We start from the raw sequence: 16517 nt of genomic DNA on the forward strand, positions 1-16517 counted from the left end.
GTAGAAATAAACTGTTGTTGTTGTTGTTGTTGTCTCGATGTTCATCCAGGTAAGTATAGTTCTTGATTACACGACTGTAGATAAAAGTGACTCGATACATCAACATCTTGTGGGAAAGTCATATTAAGTGTCAAAGTTCCCAGTAGTGGCGAACCAGTTTGATCAATTAAATGTGGATGCTATAGGTTACTATTGCTAATGATCGCGTTCAGGACCCTATACTTACGGACGATCTTGATGTTTTTCTTGCTTTCCTGTCAGGATGAATTTGTTATTGGACCGAACAGTTGTCTTCACGCTGTGATAGATATTATTGATCCAGAAAAACAGGTATATTTTGGACGTTTCTTTTTGTGTTTTTTGTTTAAGCATGGTATTATTGATGTCGCTAATTTGTTTGCTATCTTTTAGCAAACCTTACATTTCATCGGCATTTTGATTTAATGGAAGCGCTTTTCATTTTTGTTTCTTTTTCAACTGTCAAGTTAAAGGTTGCCTTTTCTAAGGTCCGCGGTCGTGGGTCGATATGATAAGACCGAGTTGCGCGCGGGCGAGATGGGACATTTCTGTAACTAATTGAATTTACTTTCTTTACCAATGTCCTTATTGTCTTTAAGGTTCTTAAACATTCTCTGACTGCCTAAGAAAAACACAGCATTCTCCAATGATTTGGAAGAAACAACAACAGTTTAATTACACGACCGGACAAGGGCATTAGGGTACAGGGAACAGGGGACTTTTGAACATCATTAGAATCCAGGGCTACCTATCATTTACACAAACCACCCGGGTGGAAATCTTGTGCATAAATACAAAACTAAAAAAATTGACATGGTGGGAGAACGACCCGCTACAAAGAATATTCAAATCAGTTAAGAAGACAATAAAGAGTTGAAAATTCCGTCGCCGTAAATCACAACCAACATTTTCCGAAGATTTCCAAACAGAATGACGCGAACCATTTGCTTGTCCAACTAGAATTTCCAGGTCTAGTAGCAGCTGTTCGGAAGAGAAGTATCCAATGGTGCCTTACCCTGACCCCAAACAATACTAAAACAGTTATTTCCTGCGACCAATTAGGAGAGACCTTACGAGCAGGAATTTCCGGGATGGGACCCCAGGTCACTTTCGTCCGGTACTATGCTCATCTATGGGACAAAATCACACCGCTTTCTCATCTAAAAGGCATTTTAAATGTGTAGAGTTTCAAAAAAAATGTACTGTTTTTTTTTGTGTTCTTCAGGCTGGTCACTTCATACCTCCTCAGCTAGTGTCAGCGGCGTATTTGCTGCTCCACTCTCTTTGGCATGACAGAAGAGATGCTGCACTCACAGCGGTCAGAAAAAGGTTATAATTAATATCATTGCCACTTCTTACAGCCGTCATTGAATAAATGTCAATGATTAATGTAATTGTTTTGCTGGAATTTTTTACCCAACAGCGCGTGCTCTCATTGGTTACCCCGAGGTCACATGACATCTTACAATGAAACTGTTTCCCGCCAGAAGTCTCTAAGCGGGCAACGTTGCAAAATCGATGACGCTGCCTCTCACGTATATTTCATGATATTGTACTCTTGGAGGCTTTCTTTGCGGGCTATATTTAACAAATCCCTTCATGACTGGTACCTCAAGAAGCTAGTTAATTTTGTTATGACCGGAACCAGGCAGTAATTTTATCAACTGCTTACAGCAGTCAGAAAAAAAGGTTCTGGTAATGCCAAAAAGCTGCCAAGAAACAACAATCAGAACGGGGTCATAATTTATCAAAATAGAGTTAATGAATTTTAAAACTTGTATTTCTTCTTGTCAGTGTTTCAATGTATTTTTTTTTTGAAACTGGCTTTACCATCTTATTTGTCCCTTCACTAATGTTAAATGTGTTACTTTTAAACAGCCCCAAGTTCTGGGAGCATTTAACTAATCCGCTATTAGCTGGAATTCAGGCTGAAGTTGAAGAGGTTTGTTTTGATAATTTGTGTCTGTTTGTATCAATGTGTTACGCGAAACTGAGCTTTCGAATGTAAAAATGAAGTCTAAGCTTACGATCTGGTGAAAACCAGGTTGTCGGTGTCGGAAGCAAAAGCGGGAGGACCGAGTGGACTATGTAACACAAATGTTTTACCTATGACAAGAAGATAGTAAAGCGATATTCCATCTCACCATATTACAGCGATAGTCCTATACTTAAGCTTTCTCTTCTCTACAGGATTACAGATATCAGTTGGAGATTTGTTGCTATGCACTGCAGATTATAGCTCTTGAGGCTTATTATGTAACAAGGTAATATCTGTGGTTTAAATACCAAGTGACTCTTTTGCTGATTGTATTGTTATTTCGTAACCATTTCTAATAAATGCAAAGACGAATAAAACTTGCTGAATAGGTCAGTGGTCACCCCTCAGTGCCCGATAACCGAGTGCCACAGGATTCCCAATATTAGGACTTGCATTCTCCTAACGTCGAACGCACTAATAAGAAAGTAAAGCGATATTACAACGAACCATATTACGACAATAGTTATTATTCATCATTTTAACATTATAGTTTTTAATGTTGTTTAATTTTTCACTTCATTAGAGGCCAAGTTGATGAGAGCCTAAAGACCTCCATGAAATCGTTTTGTTCAAAAAAGAGATATGAGTATTGGGGTAGGGTAAGTACACGAATCTGTTGCCGCGTTCTACCTTTAAAAAGCTCGACTTTTCTTTTCACTTACGCCAGGAATGGACTAAAGCACAGAACGCGGAAAACTCCGCAATACCCCCCCCCCCCCCCAAAAAAAAACATCCCCGAAACACCCCTGGAATTCTCCGGAACTTCCCGAGCTTGTACGCAGATTTTCTTTTTCTTTTTCTTTACGAAAATCGACCAGCACGTGAGTGAAGTGAGCGCGTGAGAGCGAGCGGGGAGCCAGACGACGAGGGCCAACCCCCCTGCGATTGACGGCAATAAATCTCCCGCGGTGTTTATTTTCATACGAGTGCTCGACAATCTTTAAAGAGAAAATTTGGGGTCTTTGAACAGGCTAGAACTGCGCCAAAACTCCCCATGAAAAACTGGCTGAGGGTAAATGAAAAATATAAACAGAAGAGTTTACCCTAATCTGTAAAACATTAAATGCCCTTTCTGACTTATTGTCAGATGTTCCGGCATATTCTTAGCGTCATTTTTCAGTACATGCGTTAATGTTGTGATGAACTCTTTCAGTTCCTCAAATCTTCGGAGCCTTTTGTCGCTGAGGAGGAGAATAAAGCCCAACTTGAACAGTTTGAAGAAGAAAAAGTGAAACTGCTAAAAGCGTGGAGAACGTTTCTGGTTGTGTGTTCTTCATATCAGGTGAGAGATGTGAAAAGACACAAACGTCACTTGTTCCACATCTTCAATTTATTATAAATGTTTTGAAGGTTCTGCGAACTGTAGGCCTGCGGCGAGACTACCCCCTTGCGCTGGCAGTCAATAATTTTTTTTTTTTTTTTCAATGACGCGCGTTCGACAGACTTTGAAGGGAAAATGGAGGGTCTGTGAACAGGCTAATCCTACCTTAGCAACATTTCGAACGCTTGTCAACAGGAAGCTTAAGTCAGTAACCACGACGATGACTGCGACGAAAACTTCACATAGGGCTTGTTTACAAGGGGAGAGGGTTTCCCTTGTGCTAAGGTTGCAAGCGCTGGGGTTACCCTAGCAAGCGGGTTAAAGTTTGCTCTAGTTTACAAGCAAATATACAGGTCGGGTTACCCTATCGCCCGGGTAAACTTTACCAGCTTTGCTCAAAATTTGAAATAATCTTGAAGTTCGCTATGGAAGACACGTTAAATTCACGAGAAAAGGGAAAATATTATCATCGTAGACAGAAAATAACTTTTTATTTTTCAGCTATTTATAATTAAGTTCAGGAATTGGATAATACCGTTCAAATTGGCACGATAGTTGGTCACGCATGACGGCGGAAAGTTGATCCGGGTAGGCGAGTTATCCCTAGCAGAGTGTTTACAAGGCAGGTAGGGAAACCCTCTTGCTAAGGTAACCCTAACACTCAGGTAGGGTTACCCTAGCGCTAGGGTAACCCTACCTGCCTTGTAAACGCGTCGTGTGAAAAAAGAAGAAATATGCGAATGCTAGGGTAACCCTAGTACCAGGGTCACCTTCCCTCCTTGTAAACAGGGCCTTGAAAAGAAAACTTGCGCTATCTTTAACCTCATCTTTCTTATTTCATGTCGTCTAATTTGTGTAATGCTGGCGAATTTTTCTCGAGTTAAATTCTAAAGCGCTCTATCTAGGTTCAGAAAAAAACGGAAAGCGTCTTGGGTTTGTGTCCTCTAATCAAATAACTTGAAATTAGGACGTTTCACGCCGTAATGGTGTAACGACGGCAAAAACAAAATGTGCAAAAAAAGCGTGCAAAGTTGTTCCTTTTTGCCGTTCTTGTTCCCATCCGGTCGCCGTCGTGGTTGCGAAAGCTTCTGACATACGTCATCGTTACGTAAGTTCAATATGTTTTTGTCATGACGTGTATTTTTATAAACATTGCTTTTTCTTTGAAGACCGAGATGTTTGGTTTGAATGATACTCCTGTAAGAAAACTGATCTTGGATGATATTCTACAAGTGCTGAAGTCACAGGTACAAAAATATCCTGTTGCCGTAAATTGCCAGTTGTGAACACCTATCCGATATGTGACCCTCCACTTCAGAGATCGGCGCGACGCAGCCTCACTCCGTTACAGAAAATTTTGTTAGCAGGAACTGAAAGAGCATATTAAAATTAGGTAACCTGCAAATTTTCAGCCGTATATCTCAAAAGAAGCGATTGCAACGGCCGCCGAAAATGAGAAGGGTTTGTATGGGAAAAACAACTCTTTCCTCCCAGTCACGCTTGAGTGGTTTTCCATACAAATCCATGTAAATTTTGAAATTTTTAAACTCTCGTTAAATCTTTCTCTTACGCATTTAAGGGCTCAAATTGCCTGTCATGAATAAAAAGCAGATTTGAGCCAAGTAATGCCAAAGGAAAATATTCACGACAGTTTGAAAATTTCGAAACTTACAAGGATTTGTATGGAAAACCATAACTGGGTTCAAATTCAGTGGGTGGCAAGAGTTGTTTTTGAATTTCGGCGGCCGTTGCAATCGCTACTTTTGAGATATCAGGCTAAAAATTTACAGGTTACCAAATGTTAACTTGCTCTTTCAGCTCGTGCTAACAAAATTTTTCAAAAGCGAACTGTTTTTGTGTTTACAGAAAGATGATCACGTGATCAACTAATGCCAAAAGGCCTATTGCGCCGAAATCCCCGTTCTTATGTGTGAACAGAAACCTTATCCTGTACTGTTTTCGTGCAGGCGCAAAAGCCACCCGGTGAAGTGTGAACATCGCCTCATAGGAAGCCAGATAGCCTGCGTAGCAAGCGTTTCTTTGCGGTTTAGGAACAAAGAACGAGTGACAGAAGTCAAAGACCACGCGAAAAATGGTGCAAAAATGCCCCCCCCCCCCCTCCCCACCTCTTTCATTTTTTGACTCTCGTTTCATTTCTCGCGCGGTCAAAACCGAGAATCCCCTTCCTCGGTCTTTCTTTGCTCCGAAACCGAACGGAAACGCTTGATACGCAGGCTAGAAACCAGGGTACTTCATAGGAATCAGAGAAGACTAGAATGTTCGACTAATTGACAGTTGTCGGAGCAAAGGGATCCCAAATGTTCTCCTTACTACTCAAGACCCCAAGTTTTGGTCAGGCTGCAAATCGAACCCAGGCCTTTTGCTCCGAAGTCTGCCAGCTAATCACCTTAGCTAGCCAGTCGGCGGTAGTTAAGATTTGCAAGCACATACAATTCTAGACCCTGAGTGTAGGATTCTCAATTTCCTCTTCTTCTTATACATTGCAGGTTTCCAGAAGAGTTTCATTAGAGAGTATTAATGCCGCTGGCGAAGTTTGCAGCATGTTTTTAATGCTTCTCAAGCGATGGAAGAGGTAAGTACAATAATTAACTTTGATGTTTGCCGGGTTTCCTAACCAGTCTCCTCTACTAACTATGCTCGAACTTTCTAGGGAAATCGAAAGAAGTTCGAGTTATCGGGAGTTCGAAGCAAATAACCGGAAGTAAGGAAATAAGCTAATTGATGGGGAGGGAATGCAAGTAGCATGTACACTTAACTTCAAGAGTAGCAAGAGATATTGATTGATATTTTGGAAAAGGGGTTAGGCAACAAAGCTCGATTAATGTACAGGGCTGGACATTGAATTTGAGCTGCAGCAACAAAAAAGTGAAGACGAAGAATTAACGCCGTTGTTTTGAAATATATAAATTCAATGTTTCGGACTTCAGTACAATGTTTTATTTTCCGACTTGTCACACCCTGAAAACATGGTTCGAGTTATCGACGCTAAAGTTTTATAGAAATTATCTGTAGGGAAACAAAACTTACCTCGAATTAGCGGAAGGTTCGAGTTATCGAGTGTTCGAGTTACCGAGGGTTGCAGTAAATGTATGAAGGAAATCCAAGGGAATTCGACTTTGGTTCAAGTTGGCGGGAGGTTCGAGTTAGCGAGGGTTCGAGTTATCGGGAATCAACTGTACCTCCAAGCCGCCTCGACCTCGTTTTATTGCAAGCGCTCAGTAATGAAGAATGCAGGAAAGGCTTGTCGTTCTACACAGCCAATCAGCATCAGCGCCTGAAGACTTGCGATACGCTGTCGAACGTAGAGATCAATAGTTTATTATAAGTTAATGGCCTATGACATGCAAAAAAAAAACGAGAAACAAACACGAAGAAAATAAAAATGCCATGAGGATGGTCAGCAAAAGAGTCATAGACCCCCTGCGAGGCTGACCACGATAACAACAGACTTTCGTTAGAAAAGTGATAAACTAACCTATCGAATGAGAACGTTTGGTAAATGACCGGCACATCTTTTGCAGCTGTCTTCGTGATGTGAATCCAGTTTTCCAGTGCTTGGTTGACGTTGTAGAAACAGCCAACAAGAATGACACACAGCTCTTTGTTCACATTCGCGTCGCCCTGTTCTCGTCCATCTCTGTACTCTTGCAGCACGCACGAAGCGACCATCGGTCTGGTGAGTAAAATTGAGGTGTGAGTTATAGGCATTTTTTTCTTGCAAGGACGGAGGGAGGGAGGGAGGGAGGGATGATAACAATCATCTCCCACCAGTTCTGTTCCTGGACTTGATGTCATATGGAGGTGGACTAAGTAGAGGGGGGTCTCATTAGAGTCAATCATTAACCGTAAAACTGCCGAACAGTCCAGTTTTTAGGCGTAAAAACCAGCAAATTTAATTGTAAGTCGAAATGAAAAGTTCACGCTTAAAGATTGTTTGGCCCAAATTTCTTATTTTAGAAGTGCCAAGGTTGCTTTTAAAACTATTTATGTCTTCTCGCGCAGCCTGCGAGCAAGCTCTCCGTTTGGGAAAGTCGCGAGAAGTCATGCAAGGGCCACATGCGTTCTCTCACAGCGCGCTTCGCTCGCCATAATTGGAGAGCCTGCTCGCAGGCTAATCCAAGTATGGCCCAACGTTACTAGTGACATTATTCCAGTGATGCAGGGTAAGGAAATGATATCGAGAACACAACAGAGCCCACCGCCCCCCAACCAGGAATACACTGGTTCGCTGTGAAGTTATTCTCTAAAAACCTTGTTATTTTTAGACACCTTAGACAGCAGTCACGCCATGGTTCTGTTACCGCTGGCCTGTGAACCGCTGGAGTACCTTCGAGGAAGATTCAGCAATGAAGAAAAACATCAGGACAGGGTATGCAGGATTTTCTTGTATAAGAACTTTGTATGGCACACTATACCAGTTAGCTGTTACGCGGGCTCAGAAATCCTGCCGGATAGGGGTACTGTTCACACAAAAGAACTGTGATTTCGTTTATGATTTCTGTAACGAAGCAAATTAAGCTGCGTCGCGTCGATCTCGAAAGTGTAGCGTCACATATCGGATAGGTTCTGTACCACACTATGGTGCAGTGTAAACAGGTAATCGGACCGTAACGAAGGTGAATAAGAGTCGGGAGGACTAAAACCCACCGAGATGGATGTAAATAAAAGAGCAACCCTCTTTTTTCTTAGTACCTCGTGCAAAAAGCGCAAAATTAAAATGAAAAAAAAATGGCCACGTTACTCAACTAGGGTTTTTAGTTTGGAAACTAACTTCCAAGAAAAATAAGAGACTGCTCGGATTCTAAATTGAATAGTTCGGCATTTTTTCCCACGATAAGGAAACTATTCGTTTACAAGCTCATCATTGTACCACCTTTCATTAAACACCGCATAGGATGCATTCGAATCTTATCAAGGACAGGAGTCCACTGGAACTCGCATGTGTATTCGTTTACGTCGTTCGCTCGCTCGCCCACTACTCTCGATCCAGAATCGAGGGATGTTTGTTCTTTTTTTTTTGTTGTTTTTTGTTGTAACTAACTTATCCATTGTATAGACAGGTAACGATGATCGTTGCATTGATCGCGCTTGAACGGCAAACGCATAAGTCTTCCGTTGAAAAACGTAAGCATACTGTTGTGACCGTGGCCTCAGTATTTCTTTTTCCGCACTCTTGAAATAACGATTAATTTAGGTTTCTGGGAAACTGCCCACCTACCCCTCCCCTAAGCTAACATTAACTCTTACTTCTCACTTAGGGAAGATGATGGCATAGGGGAGGGGTAGATGGGCAGTTCCCCAGGAACCTAAATTGATCCGAAATTACAAATGCAACATGTTTTTCACGTTTTCTGCTCATTTATACATGTCATAACCAGGTTCTGGAGTTGTCTGTGTTTATCATCGATGAAATTCTAAACATCCTTCTCGCTAATCCTGGTCAGTGGCTTCCTGTGTTAAGAGAGCATGCGCTGTTTGCCTCACTTGTTCAAGCCTTGGACGTCTGTATTAAGGTAACGTTAGAAAAGCTGATAGCGTGGGTGTCTTCATGGGGTGGCAAATAACTTTTCTCTTTTTTTTCTGACCCGGTCATCTTTGTAGTCAGTCAGATCAGAAAAGTTGTTGGCCATGTCCGACCGCATAACAGTTACGATTTTCTGGGGTACCTGTAAAATAATTGTTTAGAAATTTCTAAAGCTCGAGAAAGGCTTAACATTTCTGGATAACCGTTCCATTGGTGTCAGACACTCGGAGTTTTTGCTATTAACTTACTTACGTTTTTCGGAGGTTTTTTTTTGACATTTTGTTACAAGATATTGCTATTATTGTTGAAAAGAAAAGGTCTCCTAGAAATTATGGTTTAAAGAAAAAACGTCTCCTGGAATCTACTGCACGTCTTCTCGAACATAAAAGCTGGACCCATATCTGGGTAGCTTAAAGACTCGGATGAGACGAAAAAATCAACCAAAAACTTTCGAGACGACCAAAGTTCCTTTTAGACATCTCAACAGATAAATAGTTCTCAGGACAGCTCCATATAATCCAGAAAGGTTTTTTAAGTATAGAGAAAGCGATTTGAGTCTCATCTGACGTACGTATCTGTTGGAAACATTCGGTCGTTTGCTGCCCCTAAATTTTTTACATTGGGCATATTTTTAGTCGGACATTAACGGTTGCGTCAGTTACTCTGATACACTACGTTTGGAACTTTACACCATCACACATCAAGAGTTGTGACAAGAAAAGAAGCGAACAGCGAAACTGCAAGTTACGGTGGTAATTTGCCTCGTTTTACTCGCCTCCCTTGTAATGTTGTTATTTGTCCTATTTTAGACCCGTGAAAAAGTGGAATTCACCGAAGCAATCCTACACCTCTTCCTGTCACTGTCAAGGACACCAATGGTATGATTTAGTATCTAAATGTTATATAAGTATAGCTTATTCAGTGAAGGTTGCTTTAGGCGTTGGGAATTACGCTTTGAGAAACTTTTGTTTGGTGGTCACTCAAGCAAAGCATTACAGTAAGTACGGTCAGGGTTCTGTCTAGGGTATTTGAGGGGTAGAAGCTTCCCCCCAAAATGCCCAGCTTCCCCCAAAAAAATATCGGAGCTAAGTGTAACATTGTCAGAACGTGATCACGACTAAAAAATAAAATAAAATACCACTGTAAGATTTCTCAAAACTGGGTCTCAAAATGCACCAGATTGCATCTCAGCGCATATTCATTTCAAAAAATTTCCGGGGGAGCATGCCCCCGAACCCCCCTAGGATGCTCGTGGCCTTCGCCCTCTCGGGACTTCTCCCCCAAACCATAAATCCTAGATAGAACCCTGACGGTATGCCCGAATGCCCAATGCCTAATTGCCAATTCAACTTTTATTTAAATTAGGTAAAAGTATTATTATCCAGAAGTATTCAAAGTTCTGAACGAAACTCTTCAAAGGAAAATACATTCTGTACCCTTATCTCGTACCCAGATTTCTTTTGCGCGAAACTTTGTCTACAAGAGACCTGGGTTCGAGATAATCGGCACCTATCACGCAAAAAAGGATAATGGTCAATGCTCATGGCGGTGTGTTGATGTCAAATAAAGTCAACAATTTTTCTGTCGAGATGTCCGTATGCGAATTGTTGCCTTGTAGAATTGCTGGACAATATTCACTACAAACGTATCAACAACAGCCATTCTCAGGACCGGAAGACCAATGTATTGGTTTTAGAATTACATGTATGTGCAAAGGGTAACAAATTAGGGCCTCGTTTGACTGGAGTATGAAATTGTGGTACTTTTTTCTTGCCGTGTCATTAAATTTCATTGGGATCACTTAGGGAAGTAAGGGCTTTCTTGTGTGGCTGTAACGACAGATATAGAAGAGAGCGATTGATAGACGAGACCGTGTTTACTGCTGTTTTAGTATGAAGTTTGACATGACTTCTTGTTCTTTATGTAGAGTGCCGAGGCCTTGGCAATGAACGGTTTATCTCAACCATTATGTTTGGGGCTAGCATCGCTTTCCATTGGCAAAGAGCAGGTAATAGTAATATACGCACAAACTGTTAGTACCAATCTTTAGATCCAAGGTTTCTTAAAAATAAAATGGTTTTTTGTTATGCCACTTGTTTTCCTAGTTTTTAGTGTTATTGTGACTATAGTTTCACCAAACTTTGCTTCTACAGTCGAACTTCCATGTGCGACCACCTCTCGTAAGCGACCACCGCCCAAAAGCGACCGCCAATCCAAAACACCAAATTTTTCCCAGTCAAAGCCTTACAGTTGGAACCTCTAGTAAACAAACACCTCCTGTAAGCGATCGCGACCACTTTTTGAGCCTGACGGTTAATGATTTTCCATTGTTAACCTCTTGTAAGCGACCACTTGACTCATTCTCTAATCTCTCCTTTCGCTGTGTGCACTATGTTACTTAAAATATACGAAGAACTTTAGTGATAACATGGAACTACACCTATCCTAACTTAGATATTGCATGCACTAAATTATCTTTTATAAAGTAGATGTGTCTGGACCTATTCTCGAAAGAGACCTGCTGTGGTTCGATTCTTGTAAACGACCACCTCCCGTAAGCCACCACTCAGTCTTTGCTTTTGGGTGGTCGCTTACGGGAGGCTTGGCTATCAAGTAATTCCATGTTGCAGTAACACTCGGATTTGTTCAACAGATGTAACACCACGTCTACACTTTCACCACAGTGAGCTACTCTTACCCTTCACTGGAGAAATTGATATTTCATTCTTATTTGAGTGTATGGTTAAGCTGTAACCACTTTAGGGCTTCACATTCTGGCGCGAAATTCGCGAAGCCTGCTTAAGTTAAGATGTGTCCCAACTATTGTTTAATGAAAATGCTTTATCTGAAGAGCTCTTTAAAGGGAGGTCCTAATGTAAAGCTACACAGGTACGCGTCAACGCACGGTTCATTCAGTGCCATTTTCCAATTTACCTTACAGCCCCCTCAGAACAACCCTGGCACCCAATCCCAAGCCGCCCCAGGCCACTCGGATACACGTCACCAAAGAAACTGGAATCGAGTATGGCAGCTTGCACTTGCCGTAATGGGGTCAATGTTGCGCACCCTTAGACACGGCTTTTTGAAGGAGGCCTTGGACTTTGCTGGCGTGCATAGAGAAAGACTTGCAGAGGTCTGTAAAGACAGTATTGCCTTAATGATGGCCATCCTCGGAGACCGAGGGGCAGCCAGTCGACATGAAATATTCACGAAAGAAATAACTGCAAGCATAGATCATACAAAATACGGGAGAGCCTCTGGAAAACTTACTCTTACCGAAATAGTTCCAGAAGCATTTGGATTTCCCTGCTTCTGATTGGTGAGAAAATATTTTCTGACCAATCAAGGTTTGTGCATGGAATTCAAATCTTTCTAGAACTTGTGGTTTCCGGAGATTCTCCCGTTCTACTTGTATGCTTTGCAACGACTACGCCTCTCAGGGACTCCAAGAACGATAACCAATGCAAGAAAAAACGTTTTTTCTTTCTTTGAACAATAATGCATGATTAACTGGAAAACCGTAGCTTTTAATGATTGTTCACACTGTGATTATCGTTCTAGACTTTTAAAGCTTAATGGCGTCTTGTATTGCTTGCAGTGTCTCTTGAAAAGGAGACTGTTAGCTGGAAGTACTAGAAGTAATACATCAAGCGTGAGATGCAGTGTTTCATCACCAGATGAAACAACGCGCAGCGGAGTACTTTTTAAGGGACTTCTCAGTGTTTCATCTGGTGATGATACACTGTGTCGAATGCTTGATTTTACTTCGCAAACAAAATGATTTTAGAAAGTGAAATTAAGGTTGCAAAAATGAGCAGTTTTCCATCTGATTTCCAAACACTCATTAAACATTGATTTCCTTTGTATTTTCTTTATGAATTATTAATGAGTTTGAGAATGTTTTTTCTGACCTTGCTGAAATACTAGAAAGACTTTATCAGTTCCTTAGATAGGTTACACGGCTGAATTTTACCAAAACCACTTACAGCTGCCATTGCGCAGATAATTGTAGAGTGGCCATGGCTTTCAGCCAAGAGAAACAACTCCCTGTCATATCCCTGGTGGGTAGATGAACCTCCCATCGGGTCCCCAGAGGGGATACACAATGAAGAAATGACAACGTAGTTCGTTGTCTCTAAACAATTTCGGCGTTATTTGACTTGATAAAAACGATTTCATAACTTGCTTGTATTTTCTTAAACTACAATAGTTTTAATCTCATTCGTTATAATTTTATTATTCCACGGTACTTTCATGTTTTTTAGATTAGTTATATTTAAGTTGAATTATACAACTATTTCAGGGACGTTTGTTGGAAAAAGTGCACGCAACAATCCCGAAAGGTATTGTGGGTGCTTTTGAGGTCACTGTTCTTCAAAGAAATTTGAAAGTGGTACAAGAGGCCAAGGATGTATGTTTGCGAGTGTTCAAGGAAAGCAAGAAAAGCAGATTCGACAGCTACAGTGTCAGGAACAGTACAGCGATCATATCTCATATTACCTTTCGAGATTACCTCGTGCAAACTTTTTCCGGCAACCTTTCTCGAAATAGCTGAATACAACCTGTTCTCCTTCATACTCATTTGCCTCCCTTTGTAATAGACCATTTCTGAACACACAGTTTCTAGATGAGCCCACCGGCAAAACCCTCCATGCAAAAATGAGGTTTTATGTGGTTATATGTTTAAGACTTCTATAAGTATTTCAACCCTGCTGTGGCACAATGACTATAAGACAACTCTAAGAAGCCTGTTTATGATGGTATTTACGATATCATTATTTTTTTACTTGTTACTTGGTTCCTTTGCATTCAAGATTGTTCGTTCTTTTAGGCCATGGATAGCGTACGAAGGTCCCAGTCTTCAGACGTGTTGACCGAAGCCGAAGAAGTCAGTGGTTTCTTGTTAGAACTCGCACATTTCTTCCGTGAATGGAGGTTCACGCTGCCGGATGTATTGATTCTACTACAGGTATTTTTTTTCGTCACTCTCTCCACTTTCGTTTAAGTGTGACTTGTAATGACGTGCCGTAAAATTTCCTAAAATATGCTCTTGCGTATGTAAGTTCCTATGAAAATAAGCTCCTAAATTCGAAAAGCCAAAAAGCCCCTCCGAATAGAAGCCCCCGTGGATTTTTATTTGGGATTATCCCTCAAACACATACTAACGCATACCGCATGGGGATTTTGGCGGCACGCCAAGACGTTAGAGTTCACGCGTTAGGGTTTCTATGGGTTTTGTAGCTACCTTATAAACTGCGGTGTAAACTACGGTGTGATCTAAGGTATAAACTATCTTTCCGGATGCAAAATGACTTTAATTTTGTGCGTTGTTTTATAGTGTTAAGAAAATTCTTTATCCTTGTTTCCCCGGAACAATGATCTGTAGCCCTTAATTGTCCCAACGCAATTCTTTCTTTAACTTTTGTCAGATACCAACTTCATTAGTAGACGTTTTGAGACCTTAGACTACCTCATAATAAAATATGAGCTTTTGCGGGAAAAAATTCTATTCCTTTAAAAACAGAAAACAACTACAACATAATAAGATAATTCTGTTTCCTTCTGCCTTGCTCACTCATTTCTCGAATCTGGATACGTTTTTCACAGTAGTTTTTAAACCCAGTGAAAGTGATACCTCGACTTGTAAGATAGTACCCTTTACCTTCTCTTGCAGACTCGACTAGGTGTTCTTTGTCAAAGCTGTGTAGCCCTTTTGACGCACCCAAGATTGCTGGCTCATTTACTGGAGGTAGGAGTTCATGCGCCACTCGGCTGTTGTAATCAAGACGAATCTGAACCTCAGGTGAAGCAGAGGTATTTTATTCTAGACCTGGGCTTCTTTTAGTTACGTTTCTCTTTCACTGTCTTTTCTTTCTTTTTTTTTTTTTTACGTTTGTGTTAGTGCTCTAAAGGCCCTGGAGGCTCCTCTTCCCGCGACAAGACTCAGTTGCCAGAAGTTCCTTTGGCTTTAAGTCGATCGTTTTCCAGAGAAATGCTCAGAACGTACTCGTACGCTGATGATGATTCATTCAGGAACAGTCCTCAGGTGTCACAAACACAGTCCCAGTGAGTTGAGAGTTTAATTCTGTTATTCTGAAACTGCAGCTTTCATTGGGCTCTTTGCATGATAAGGCCACATGGTACAAAAACACCCTGCTGGATGGCAAACGAAGCAGTGAAGCAAGAAAAACCTAGAGGTTACATTATTCGAAGAACTTAAATATCCTTTGGCCAGGACTGTCATTAAGAGGCGGGAGCCAGGGATTTGCCCCGGCTACTATGTAGTTCTCTGCCTACTTATTGTATTTACCCGGCAACTTGAAATCTTATGACAACTCTGCTTTTTTTTCAAGGCCTGTCCCTCGTCCCACTACGTCCTTTGCAAACTAGTTAGGTGTTTTTTGTATCATGTGACCCGTACTCTGCAAAGGGTGTATGGCTCTGTCTTCCTCACAGGTTTTAACGACCCGCTTAGGAGACCATTGCGGCGGCAGTAGTTGAGTTTTGATCTTTATGCACGTTCTTTCAAACCTCTTTGCGATTTTTTCCTTGTCACTCAATTGACAAATGTAGGAGAGTTTTCCTTGATCTCACTTAATTGTAAAGGGTCCTAACTAAGTTAACAGAGAAAGACAAAGGTTGGTGAATTAAGTTGGAGCTAAAAAAGGGTCCCTGTGACGTTGTCAAGACCCTAAAATTCTTCCACTTCACGTCATAGTTATGCAAAGTACAACAGGGGAATTAACAGAAAAGCGCTATGCGCATGTGGAGTTTTTGTTTGCTCACAAAACGTTTGGTTTTACGTTCCCTTCGCCGCTGCCTTCTTCATCGTCGTCTTATATTAGGTTCCTAATGTAGTAGGATAAAGGTACTTTGAGATGATCTCAAATAAGATACACCAGGAGATTCTTTTTTTCTTCTCAGCTTGTTAAAGATTTTGTGCAACTCACTAGCGATGTTACGGCAATTCACCCCAGACATTTGCAGAATGCTGTTTGACCAGGTAAATTGTCGAATAGTTCTGTATTCTCGAACATTGCATGATTATGTCAAAACGCATATACTTTTGCATTCAAAGAGCTGCAAAAGTGTTGACACGTTTTGATACACATTCTAGACGCGCGCAGATTGAAGAAAAAAAATTCACACGGATTCTCTTTGAGGTCTAGAAAATTTAGCGTCTTGAATTTGGCGTTCATTGAGTTTAGTTAGATAGGGCAATTTTAAAAAATAATAATAATGATGATCACGATCATGATCGGATCCTGATCCTGATAACGATAATGATAATAATAATAATAATGATAATAATAATAATAGTAATAATAATAATAATAACAACAACAACAACAATAATAATAACAATAACACGATATGCTTTCTTTGGTCTTTCTGCAGGGTATGGATCTAGACGAGTTTCCTCCCTTGCTGTCACTTGGTTTCAGTTCCCCAACCGTGGATCATGAGGAACCTTTATCGTTTGGTACTCTCCTGGCTTGTCTTAACATGGCCCTCTCCAATCTTGGCCCTGTGAGTTTCATTGCTTTTCTTGTACATCGCCTAACTTAAAGAAATTGAATGACTTGCTACGTTAA

General features: G+C 41.0%; 1 protein-coding gene across 1 annotated transcript in view; it reads left to right on the forward strand.

The window, feature by feature from the left end:
• LOC140944612 (nucleoporin NUP188-like) overlaps positions 1-16517 on the forward strand; it is a 67709-nt gene that overhangs the window by 46985 nt on the left and 4207 nt on the right. Inside the window, exons 35-53 of the mRNA XM_073393734.1 lie at positions 262-330; positions 1244-1347; positions 1897-1960; positions 2209-2282; positions 2580-2655; positions 3210-3338; positions 4547-4624; positions 5885-5970; positions 6920-7074; positions 7664-7767; positions 8777-8911; positions 9732-9800; positions 10850-10930; positions 11864-12055; positions 13754-13891; positions 14597-14671; positions 14825-14988; positions 15847-15925; positions 16321-16452. Of these exons, the coding sequence (XP_073249835.1) occupies positions 262-330; positions 1244-1347; positions 1897-1960; positions 2209-2282; positions 2580-2655; positions 3210-3338; positions 4547-4624; positions 5885-5970; positions 6920-7074; positions 7664-7767; positions 8777-8911; positions 9732-9800; positions 10850-10930; positions 11864-12055; positions 13754-13891; positions 14597-14671; positions 14825-14988; positions 15847-15925; positions 16321-16452 (2004 nt within the window). The remainder of the gene's footprint in view (positions 1-261; positions 331-1243; positions 1348-1896; positions 1961-2208; positions 2283-2579; positions 2656-3209; positions 3339-4546; positions 4625-5884; positions 5971-6919; positions 7075-7663; positions 7768-8776; positions 8912-9731; positions 9801-10849; positions 10931-11863; positions 12056-13753; positions 13892-14596; positions 14672-14824; positions 14989-15846; positions 15926-16320; positions 16453-16517) is intronic.

This window comes from Porites lutea, chromosome 1 (assembly GCF_958299795.1).
Source record: "Porites lutea chromosome 1, jaPorLute2.1, whole genome shotgun sequence".
Classification (NCBI taxonomy): Eukaryota; Metazoa; Cnidaria; class Anthozoa; order Scleractinia; family Poritidae; genus Porites; species Porites lutea.